The sequence below is a fragment of the Lutra lutra genome, chromosome 13 (assembly GCF_902655055.1).
Source record: "Lutra lutra chromosome 13, mLutLut1.2, whole genome shotgun sequence".
NCBI lineage: Eukaryota > Metazoa > Chordata > Mammalia > Carnivora > Mustelidae > Lutra > Lutra lutra.
In genome coordinates, this window is record NC_062290.1 from 71,720,495 (window position 1) to 71,733,155 (window position 12,661).

General features: G+C 41.0%; 1 protein-coding gene across 2 annotated transcripts in view; it reads right to left on the reverse strand.

The window, feature by feature from the left end:
* Nucleotides 1-12,661, reverse strand: part of ELP1 (elongator acetyltransferase complex subunit 1) — a 57,376-nt gene that overhangs the window by 12,473 nt on the left and 32,242 nt on the right. For both annotated transcript variants that reach the window (XM_047699093.1, XM_047699092.1), the window contains exons 26-31: nt 12,050-12,173; nt 11,071-11,168; nt 9,415-9,616; nt 7,057-7,118; nt 444-506; nt 15-75 (exon numbers count right to left, since the gene is read on the reverse strand). In XM_047699093.1, coding sequence (XP_047555049.1) covers nt 15-75; nt 444-506; nt 7,057-7,118; nt 9,415-9,616; nt 11,071-11,168; nt 12,050-12,173 — 610 coding nt within the window. The remainder of the gene's footprint in view (nt 1-14; nt 76-443; nt 507-7,056; nt 7,119-9,414; nt 9,617-11,070; nt 11,169-12,049; nt 12,174-12,661) is intronic.

The window sequence follows — 12,661 nt, forward strand, 5'->3', positions numbered from 1 at the left end:
GATATAACCCTTACCTTCTAAAATGGAAGGCTTTATGTTGGTTTCTATTATATCTGGTCTGTTGTATTTGTAAACCTAAAAGGAGAAAGACAGTAGTTTTAGGCAGGAAAACTCCATGTCACTGTAGAGTTAAGACATTTGGAAGGAAATGGATGACTTTCAGAGGTCACCAGGTTATTTCAAGCTACAAGGTAGCTAATGAGCATTTAAGTCATTTCAGTAAAAGCCAGTAATATTTCACATTTAAAAAACTAATTCCAAACATTAAGAATAAATTTTTAAAATGGCTTTAAAAATACTGCTTATCCTTAGAGCAGGAGCCTAAACTATTTTGACTTAATTTTGCTAGCCTCCGAAGACAAGGGATTCCAGCTGACCTTTCTACCCTGCACTCTTATTCTGCTAAGCACCTAACACAGGGAGGATTTTAAAGATTTTCCTACCAGTCTCAGAGCTTCTTCCCAGGCAGCTCCTTCTAGTAATAAGAGCACAGCTTCTTCATAATCCTGACAAGGAAACATCAAGGCAGATAACACGTGAATGGAGCAAGCCTGTCAGATGCCACCATGACAAATGGCGCCACTGCCTACCAAGCGGCCTTCTTTGCCCGCCAGCCTACCCCTTATGGTCCCAGTTCCTAGAATCAGGCCTGGCCTCCAGTCCCTACTCAGTAAACAGTGATGCAAAAGATAATGGGTGGGGGGTAAAGATAGATTCTGGGGCGCCTGGGTGGCTCAGTGGGTTGAGCCGCTGCCTTCGGCTCGGGTCGTGATCTCGGGGTCCTGGGATCGAGTCCCGCGTCGGGTTCTCTGCTCGGCAGAGATCCTGCTTCCCTCTCTCTCTGCCTGCCTCTCCATCTACTTGTGATCTCTCTCTGTCAAATAAATAAATAAAATCTTTAAAAAAAAAAAAAAAAGATTCTGGAAATAACCACAGAACACATGGCATCATCTTCCTATGTCCCTGAGCATCGAAACCACCAGCTAGGTCTGAGAGAAATGCCTACCGCCCCAGCTATACTACCCTGTTCAATTTGACAGGTTTAAGGGCTTTTAAACTTTTCGTTCTGCTCTTTTGTTTTCTTTTTCCCCCCTCCAACTTTTGTTTTGAAACACTTCAAACCTCCAGGAAACTGAAAGATGAGTGCAATAAACATGAGTATAATAAACACCTGCATATCCTAAGTCTTCAAACATTTTTGATGCTTGTGGCCTTACCAGTAAAAATTTTTGAGCATGTACTACAGTATGTAATTACTTAATGTACGTATAAGGCATATAAAACAAAGCATTTCTATAGGTACAAATCATGTTTATCTTTTTACTATTGAAGTACAGTTGACATACGATATTACCGGTTTCAGGCTTACAACACAGCAATCTGACAGTTCTATACATTACTCCGTGCTCCCCATGGTGAGTCCAGTCCCATTCGTCACCATACACCGTGATTCCAGTATAACTGACTATGCTCCCTAAGCTGTACTTCTCATCTCCGTGACTTATTTACTTTATAACTAGAAGTTTGTGAAACTGGAAGTAAGTGAAACAAAACACATTTTATGTTTTTTAAAGGGGGTGCAGAGAGCTGAAATCAAGAATCAGACACTTAACCGACTATGCCACCCAAGTGCCCCTGGATTTCACCATTTTAAAATGTGTTTTGTGGGTTGTCTGGGTGGCTCAGTAGGTTAAGGTCTGACTTTTGGTTTCCACTCAGGTCTTGATCTCAGGGTTGTGAGACGGAGCCCAACATCAGGCTCTGCACTCAGCATAGAATCTGCTCAAGATTCTCTCTTTCTCAGGGCACCTGGGTGGCTCAATTGGTTGAGCCTCTGCCTTTGGCAGAGGTTGTGATCTCAGGGTCCTGGGATCGAGCCCCGCATCGGGCTCTCTGCTCAGTGGGGAGCCTGCTTCCCGCCCTCCCCGACTACTTGTGATCTCTGTCAAATAAATAAATAAAATCTTTAAAAAAAAAAAAAAGTTTCTTTCTCTCCCTCTATACCTCCCCCTGCTACTTTTTCTCTCTCTCCCTCCCTCCCTCCCTCTCAAATAAATAAATAAATCTTTTTTTAAAAAGTGAGATACATAAAACAACTGGCTGGGTTTCCTCCAGTAGTCACGGTGATTAAAAAAGGGGGGGTGGGTACGCATTAGATTAAAAGAGATTTAAGAGACTAAGATACAAAATGCAATACATGACCCTAAATTGGAACCTACTTTGGATCATCCTACTATAAATTACAAATAATTTGGAACCACTGAGGGAACTTGAATTTTAATTATTACATAAATTAAAATGTATTTACCTGGAAAGATGAAGACCATAAACACTTAAAGAAAATTTATAAAGAGCACAGTGTAACTTCGTTTTGGTTAACCACTGAGAGAGAGAGACAGAGAGAGAGAACGCGTGTGAGCGTGCGCACGTGTGTGTGTGTGTGTGTGTGTGTGTTGTGCGCACATGCATATGAAGAGCACTACATGAAGAATTAGAAAATAGGGACGAATAGCAAACTCTTGAGTGGTAGGAATGACATGCTTTGTTTTCTTATTACTTTCAGCATTTTAAAGAATCTACAATATATACATACTACTTTAAATTATTTTTAATTAAAAATATTAAATAGAAGTAAGCATTTTCTTCCCAGGCCCTAGTGCATATGCCCCACTAACAGGCCCATACCATAAGTCCATGAAGGGACATAGCAGGGTATGTGCTATTTGACCCACAGAGAAAGAAAGAGGGTAGGGGGATGGCTGTTTTACCAAAATGACAATCACATGAGATACAAGGACTCTGAAGTATATAATTTGTGGCATTTACTGTGTTCACAATACTGTGTGACCACCAACCTTTTTAAATTCACCGGATAAAAAAAACACTCCCATTTCCCACTCTATTCCTCCCCTGGTAACCTCTGATGTGCCCTTCCTCTGGGTTTGCATACTCAGGACATATTATACAACAGAAACCATACAACACGTGACATTCTGTGTCTGGCTTCTTTCACTTAGCATAATGTCTTCAAGATTTATCCAAGTTGTATTTTTCAAAATTAATTTTTCTGATTATAGCAAAACGCACATAAAACTTATCATTTTAACCTTTAGTGGCATTAAGTAAATTCACACTGTTGTGAAACCATCACCACCATCGTCTCCAGAACATTTTTCACGTTACAAAATTAACTCTATACCTGTGAAACAGTAACTTCCTATGTTCCTCTCCCTCAATCTCTGGCAACCACCTTTCGACTTCCTATCTCTATGATTCTGACCACTCTAGGTACCTCATATAAGTAGAATCTACCATACTAGTCCTTTTACATCTGGTTTATTTCACTTAGCACAATGTTTTCAAGGTTTATTCAAATTGAAGCATCCATCAGTTTTACATTCCGTTTTATGACTTCATTTATTCATTTGAGACAGAGAGAGTAAAAGCAGGGAGAAAGGCAGAGAGAGAGGGAGAAGCAGACTCCCCACTGAGCAGGGAGCCCAATACAGGGCTCAATCCCAGGACCCTGGGATCATGACCCGAGCCAATGGCAGACGCTTAACTGACTGAGCCACCCAGGTGCCCCATATGTTGAACTTCTTAAGGAACCATCAAACCATTTCCCATAGGGGCTGTGCCATTTTACATTTCCAGCAGCAATGTATGAATGTTCCTATTTCTCCACATCCTTGCCAAGTTTTCATTTTTTTTTTATTAAAGCTCTTCTAGGGCACCTGGGTGGCTCAGTCAGTTAAGCATCTGCCTTTGGCTCAGGTCACAATCCCAGGGTCCTGGGATCGAGGTCCGCACTGGGCTCTCTGCTCTGAGGGAAGCCTGCTTCTCCCTCACCCACTCCCCCTGCTTGTGTTCCCTCTCTTGCTGTGTCAAATAAATAAAATCTATAAATAAATAAGTAACTAAATAAATAAAGCTCTTCTACTGGGTACTATGGTTTTGATTTGCATTTCCTTAATGAACAATGAAGCTAAACAACTTTTCATGTGCTGTTGGCTATTTGTATGTTTTCTTTAGAGAAATAGCTATTTAATTCTTTTGACCATTTTAAAAATGGGTTGTTTAGTCTTGTTAAGTTATAGAATTTCTTGACATTTTCTGGATATAGTAAGTAAGCTATAAACCAGTACCGCTCATAGACAAATACAAAAATCCTTTAGAAAATTTTAGCAAACTGAATCCACCAATTATGATAAAGGATAATACATTATGACCAAGATAGGTTTAATCTAAGGACTGCAAGATTGATTTAACATTCAGAAATCAATGCAATTCATCCTAGCACTGGTCTAAAATGAAATACCTTAGTTTGAAAAATGCATTTGACAAAATTCAGTACCTCTTCATGATAAAAACTCTGGGAACCTAGAAGGGAATTTCCTCAATGTAAGAGCGCAAGGATTGGTAACTTCTTTTCAGTAACAGGCTAGATAGCAAATATTTTAGGCTTTGTGGTCAGACCATCTCTGTCAAAGCTCCTCAACTCCGAGGTTATAGGTATAAAAACAGCCACAGAAAATATGTAAACAAATAAGTGTGGCCATGTTTCAATTAAACTTTATAAAAACAGTTGGCTAGCCAGATTCCTAGACTAGTTTGCCAACCCCAATAGCACCACCAAGTTCTCACATCTATTAAAAAACAATAGCATGGGGCATCTGGGTGGCTCAGTTGGTTAAGAATCTGCCTTCAGCTCGGGTCATGGTCCCAGAGTCCTGGGATCGAGCCTCACTGAGCAGGGACCCTGTTCTCTCTCTCCTCCCTGCTCGGGTCCTCTCTTGCTCTCTCTCTCTCTCTCAAATAAATACGTAAAATCTTAAAAAACAAAACAAAACAAAACATCACACTTAATGGTGAAAGACTGAATTTCCACCCTAATACTAGGAAAAAGGCAAGATGTCCACCAACCCTTACCATTTCTACTCAACACTATACTGGAAGTCCTAGCTAATACAGTAAGGCTAGAAAAAAAATATGAAGGCATACCACTTGAAAAGATATAAAACAGTCTTTAGTCAAAGAAACCATGGTCATTAATATAGAAAATCCTAGAGAATTTACCTCCAACAATCCTAGAACTACTAAATAAGTTCAGCAAGATTGTAGGATATAAGGCCAATTTAAAAACAAAACAAAATTATATTCCTATTTACTAGCAACAAAAAAATTGGGATGTGGAAAAAAAAAATACTAGTCAAATACTAGTCAGAATTACTGTAGAACTCTTTTCCTTCCCCACATCTTATCACCACATCACTAAAGCTTCTTTATCGAATTTCCTTACACTTACTACATCATGGCAGGCTTCCAACAAAAAATTACACAAAGGACAAAAACCCTTTGAAAAGCCAGAACAAGCATCAGAATAAGACTCAGACGTGCAGGGATACTGAAATTACAAGCTCAGGAATTTAAAATAAGTATGATTACACCTGAAACTAATATCCTACCGTATGTGAATTATATTTCAATTAGAAAAAGAAAAAAAAAGAGGTATGATTAATATGCTCAAAGCTCTAATGGAAACAGCAGACAACATGAGAGAACAGATGGGTAATGCAAGCAAAGAGATGGAAACTCTAAGAAAGAATCAAAAAGAAATGTTAGAAAACAAAAGCATTATGTGAGCAAAAGAAGCCAGACTCAGAAACCACATACCAGATGGTTCCATTTATATAAAATCCTAGAAAAAGCAAAACTGTACTGACAAAAAGCACATCAGTGGTTGGTAAGAGCTGAGAGTAGAAGGAGAAGACTCACTGCAAAGGGGAAGTGGGGAACATTTTGGGGTGTTACAAATGTTCTATGAGCATGGTTGTAGCAGCATTTGTCAAAACTCATCCAACTGTTCATTTAAAATTGTTAATTGTATTATATGTAATGTATACCCAATTAAAAATATACAAATTATGAACATATAATTAAATATATATATGAATTAATCTTCATCTGTATAGAAAAAAAGGATGGTGGCCTCTTATCCATTTAATTAACCATCTTAGATGGTGTATCGTTCTTCCTTAGCCTTGTTACTGTGCATTATTTTATTCATTGATGTTTTTTGCCTCAATCACCCAATGTAATTTCTTGCTAGGACCTATCAAATTTTAGTGATCTTCTTTCACTCACCCATGTTACATCAAAGGCATTCAGGTATTTTAAAAGCACACTTACGTTATACAAACGTGCCTACTAGTAACAACTGTGAAAAACACTCTCTAATCAAAGGCTAAAACTCTAGAAGGCAGTAATCCCTGGTGTCAACTGTGTATCTATGTCCTATTAGTCTGTGGCGGGTGTCGATGCATAGTTTGTTTGTTTTTTTTAATGATTTATTTATTTTAAAAGGAGAATGAGTGGGGAAGGGGTAGAGGGAGAGAGAAAATCTCAAGCAGACTCCCCACTGAGCATGGAGCCGACGCAGGGCTCAATCTCACAACTCTGAGCCAATGACCTGAGCCGAAATCAAGAGTCGGACACCCAACTGACTGAGTTACCCAGGCACCCCATGTCAGTGCACAGTTTTATTTTCATAATAAATTCTACAATTCTGTCCAGAGCTGGTAAAGGTACTCATCTTTATAATCTGCTGGAAAACTGGAACGTATCAAGCTGCCTGAATAAAAGACCCTTCTAACAGAGAGAATGATTCTAAAAGCCAAAAAAATATCTGAAATCCAATCCCTTTGTTTTAGAATGGTCCTTTCTCACTGTTTCTACCTCACAAGTTAATACAAAAAGCACAACTCCCTTGAGATTTAATTTAGTACTTTCTACTAAGGTCAAACCACTAGTGCCTATTGTGGTAGAGTTCTTTGGTATTCTACCTTACAGAACTTATTGTTTACAGAACTAATTATTTAGAAATATGTTAAATTTAGATGTCTAAGTCAGGTCAGTGAGAGAGAAGATCTGCAGAGCTAATACTGTCTCTGGACTTCCTAATTACCCCAAGTTCTTCTTAATTTTCATGATCAGTTACGTACAACTGGGAAGACCTTGTTTGTTGACTAGGTGGCTGAAGGGAGGAAATGAGGTTACCTGGGCATACTGTTCCAAGACTGTGGCTGCATCACTGTGCTTCCTCTGCTCAACCAGCTTTCCTGCAAAGATAATAAACATTTGACCATAGCTGGCTTGCTAAGAACAGAATTACCAAAACACTCAAGTTGAAATGGCTTTTGGAGTTTTTGGTTTTTTTTTTTTAAGATTTATTTGTTTATTTGAGAGAGAGAGAAAGAGAGAAAAAGAAAAGCGAGCACCCATGTGGTCACACAAGTGGAAGGAGCAGAGGGGGAGAGAGAGAATCTCAAACTAACTCTAGGCCGAGCACAGAGCCTGACACGGGGCTCCATCTCACAACCCTGAGACCACAACCTGAGCCCAAACCAAGAGTCAGGTCCCCAAATGACTATACCACCCAGACACCCCTGGAGGTACTTTTTAAATAAAAACAGACCCCTACAAACTGGAGATTGAGCTCTTGTGTACGTTCAAGCAGAACGGCTTTAAAACAGCATTTTCCAAAGTGTTCCCTAAGACTGTTCTGTAGGATAATAAAAGGCAAGACCAAAAAACCATTCTTGGGTCACGTAAGTTTGTGAAACACTGGGCATAACAATGCTCAACAGATTCCTTTGCTGAAATGCTTCATTAATATATCTTCATTATGCATCAAACTATATACATTGTGAATTTCTGTCAGGAAATAGGAATACTACAGAGTTCTCTTAAATGGCAGTTACAATCTAAATTTAGCAGGGAATATGAAAACCATGTACAGTCAAAATTAGCCAAGAGAACAGGCTTACAAAGGCACACACATGACCTAGCATCTCCGGCTCATCCATTTCTTCCTCAAAAAGGAAGAGACTGCTGTTCTCTGGTTGAGCACTAAGATGGAAGGTACTTGGCTTAGGGGTCATGCAGTGTCTTTAGATCCTGGAATCACTCAGCAAGCTGAAATAATCCTGCTTTGAGAAACACACGGAACCTGAAGCTCACGACAGCCGGCAGACTCATGTCTCCCATCTTACGCAATCTCCAGCGCACATTCTCCCTGACAAAAATAGGTCGAATCACCTCCACCATCTCAACAGCGATCTTCCTTTTCTTATATAAACTGCCCAAGTTAAAGTGCACATGAAGTGACTCTGCCTTACACCATTTCTCAACGATCTCTGACCACCACCTTTCCTGCCGCTTTTGCTAAGCATCGGGGAGAACTGGGTGTGCACCATACGGCATGACAAACAGCAAGCTAAGAGTTTTAGAGAATGTATGACAAGATAATAGGCCCTAAGAACAGAGCTGGAAGATATAAACTACCAAAACATAAGTTGCTAAAGCAGAAGTAACAATGGAGCCAGAATACCTAAAAGGCCTAACACAGGGAATTCTCAGAGACTAAAGAGTTCACCATGGAAATGAAGAGGGCTTACAGAAGAGTGTACAGACCTAGTAACCAGAAAACACCAGAAAAAGGAAAGTGATAACCTCATACATTTTTATGACCCAAATAAAAAGGAAGAATGCAAACAGCTAAGGAGGACATGTACATATATCTCACAGGATTTAATTGGGAATTTTTTTCAGGACTGCATTTTTTTGGAAACCGTAACAGTATTTTTAAAACTCTTAAAGAGCAAGGGGAGAATATACCAAGCACAACTGAGAAGGCAGGGTGCCATTCACCTCTTCTCCCAAGCAGTCCTTTAGCTCTCTTCCCTCTTAAGGAATCAGACTCTGATACAGGCCCACCTCTGGTTCAGACAATCCCTAGACCTAACACAACACAGGTAAACTGCCTTTGCTTTCAGAATGCTTATACCTCTGGCCTTTTCTTTCACCTCATTTCTCATAAATGCTATTATGATTCCCAACAATCTACTGTCTATACCTGAATGGCCCCATCCCAAAACTCATGTTTATCTTCTCACAGGGCACATGGCCGCACAGCGACTCTGTACTATGATGTAAATTTGGACAAATGAGATGGAACACAAGTAACAGTGTAACTTCAAGGTCATTTCTAACTTCAAGTGTTCTCCTAAGCCTCTAGCTTTTTCCCCTTCCTAAGGCCTGGAATATGGGTATGGAGAAAATCCAGCTACAACCATCTGCTTGAGATGACAGAGCCACATAACAGAAGGACTTCTCAGTCCTTATGTGAAAGACAGAAGCTTTCATTATCATGCCACTGTATTTGGGGACTCACTGTAGCAGTGTAACCTTTACTTTAAATGACTCTAAATTATCTAGTTAATTTTTATTAATGAATATTAGACTGTCTCAAGGTATGCTATCCTAAATTTACTTGCAAAATTGCCAAAGAAAGGAAAAAACAAAAACACCTTAGGGAGAGTTCTCCTTTGACAGAACCTAAAAATCCACGTTTACCTGCCAGAGTTCTGCCGAGGCCAGCCAGCTGGTCTTGGGTCAAGTTAAGCTGGGCTGCCATGCAGAGAGCTTGCTGCCAGCTGCCACTCGCCAGAAAGGCATCGAGAGCTTCCTCATGAGCACCACAGCGGGCAAACACAAGCCCTGCCGGCTCATAGAGGCGCTCCTGTGTCAGCTGTCGCCCGTAAGCAATGCTGATGTCCTGTAGCGAAAGGAGAAGGGAGGCTTGGTGAGGAAAGGCAACAGTCACTTCTTAACCTCCAGAGTAGGCTGTCTCAGTCACTACATTTAAAAGTCTCTTGAATTACTTAGAAATATCCTGTGGTTAATCAGTGAATTCCATCAGCCTTCCATTCAAAACCTTACTGAAGATGTGCCCTGTACTTACACAACAAATAATTACTGAGTACTATTCAGGGCACTGGGAATCACATAGCAATGCAAAAAATAAAAACAAAGTTAAAACCCAAACAGTAACAAGAACCACCACCAAGTTCCTGCTCCTATGGCAACACTTATAAACACAACATGACCTGTGCCATAGTGATAAAGGGACAGGGAGCGACGGGAGTGCTACTTCAGAGGACTGTGAGGAGAAGAGCCATGTGAAGGGTTACAGGAGGGTAATCCAGGCCGAGAGCTACAGAAAGCGCCATGGCCACCTGGCAGAAATGTGTACGGAACACACGACAGAACAACAAGAAGGCTGGTGTGAGTGGAGAAGCGAGAGCACGGGAGGGAGGAAGAGACCGAGAAAATGAGAGCAAAGAGGCAGCCACTGCCTAAATTCTCTGTCCGCAGGCTGGACGTCAGGCAGGGCCACAGAGAGGAATACAAGACAAAGCCCCTGCTTCAAGCAGCCCCGGGCCAGTGGGGAAACAAATGAGCGCGGCAGCAGCTGGCTACGAGCCGCCTCTGGGCCGAAAAGGTGATCTGGGAGCTCAGTGTGGCATCTTGCCCAGGAACAGTTTTCTGGCAGAGGACACCCGAGAGCTCAAAGACAAGTGGGGCTAAAGGAAGGGGCAAGGAGAAGCCTATTAGAGGCAGCTGGTGCTAAGGAAGCAGGCGGGAGCCAGAACACAGAGACACGGAGGGCGGGAGGGTGGTGGTGATGAGTCGTGGTGACGGCACAGGCTCCGGGGTCAGAGAGCCTGGGCTCCACATCCCAGGCTTCACACACCAGCTCCCGAGGCAAGTTGTTTCCTCATCTGTTTACCGATCAGGTTGTCATAAGAATCACAGAATACATTTAGCAAAGACCTGGCATATAAAAAAAACTACACAGATATCTGTTTAAACAAACAGCCAAGCTGTATCCCTTTCTCCTAAACGACATGAGAAAGATCTACACGCTTCAGGACGATCAGTCACTTGACAGCAAGGCTGGGCTGGAGCAAGGGGTGGGACAGAAGCAGGGAACCCCAGGTAGAAGCCACCATGGTATTCATAATGACGAATGGCGGACAACTCCTAGCTTTCCAGCCTGGACACTTTCTTCAGAACAGGAGCAGGTCAGGGCCATTCTCCCAGATAAGAGCTCAGGACGAGGTGACTTCATCTGAAGATAAACCGTGAGGTCAAGAATGGCATTACGGACTCAGGATCCTTACCCCTAACAGCACAAAGTCAGAAGAGCCTCATTTTGGCACCACTCACCTTGTACTGTTGCGAGTCTGACGGATAGAACTTCAGAGCTTCCTTATACAAGTTTTTATCTTTTATTAAGTTTAAGCATTCTGGGAAGTACTCGGATCCTGAGGAATAAGATTCATACATACACAAGTTTAAGACTTTGGAAGTGTAATGGATTTCATTTTTACCAGTGGTCCGTACATGAAATCAACAAGGGAACTTTTTAAGACCCACAGAGTCAGAGTGTCAGAATCCAGGAACTGTAATTTTAGCAAAGCACCCCAGCAGACATGAGGTATGAGAAGCACAGGCTGAGATCAGAGTTCCATGTAAAAGGACGCTTTATACACTACCGCTGATAAATGACTGCCCAACCTTCCATCTACTCAACTTCCTTCACCATAACCATTCCGACACCGGAGTCCCAGCCCATCCCAGCTCAATCAGATTCTCCAAAGCAGCTGAATAATACCCAGGCAATTTCTTATCCCCATCTTAGCTCTTGGAGAGAACCACACCTGCTGAAGTCAGAAACTCCAGCATGGGACAGGGATGGGGTGAGGCAGAACAACAGGCACCATGCTCATCCTATTCTGTCACTGTGATGTACACCTGCGTCCTTCTGAGAACAGCCAGTGCACATGGCCGCTCACTCCAGACAAGCTACGTTTCCCTCGAGTGTTGGCAAATAAGGCAAGAAGCACATTATCACACAATTTTCATTCTGAGATACTGAAATGAATTTAGGAGGTGATCATCCTTAACCCAAAAAGGATCTGCTCTATTTTGTTTTAGTTGGGGAGCTCCTCCAGTTCATTAAAAGCCATTTGCTTTGTCTTCAGCTTTTCAGATCATATGATAAAAGAAGGTGCACATATCTGTTAAAATTTTTAGGAGTGGAAACTGAAATCAGTCTATGTCTAAACTAACACTTTAATTTATACCCTGTCTTGCTCCAAAGATGACCTGAAGCAGAAATAAACATACTAATCCTCACACTTACCACATTTACTGAGGTGGCCAATGGCTTTTTCATAGCGTTTCAGGTATTTATCTATGGTGAACCGCTGATAATTAGTTTCCATTTTCTTAAGTGTGTTAAGAAATGGAAGATATTCTTTGGGATCCTAAAACAAATAACAAAAAACACTAATAGGAGATCATTATTGCTTATGAATACAATTACTTATAACAATGCAAATAACAATTATAATAATCAATAAACCCAAAGATACATAATTTTTAAAATACATATTATATTAGTATGTTAATTACATATTATATAAATATACAAAATGAAACAACGTATAACAAGTTTTGGCAAAAATGCTTTAACGTATAGGTGTTGTTTTCATTGAGAATGATCTCCTGTGCAATCTCACCAGACCACTTATTTCAGAGGCTAATAAGGAAGACGAGGTCAGTCTAGAAGATACTCAACAAATGTATCCAAGTTTCTCCAGAAGTGCAAGGCACTGTGCTTGAAGCTGTTTGCATGACACTGCATGTCCTTCCTCTGCAAGTCTTTTCCAAAAGATTTTACTAATTCTTGAGAGAGACAGAGAGAACACACGTGTGCGTGAGCACATGTATGTGCAGGGGGGAAGGTGAGAGG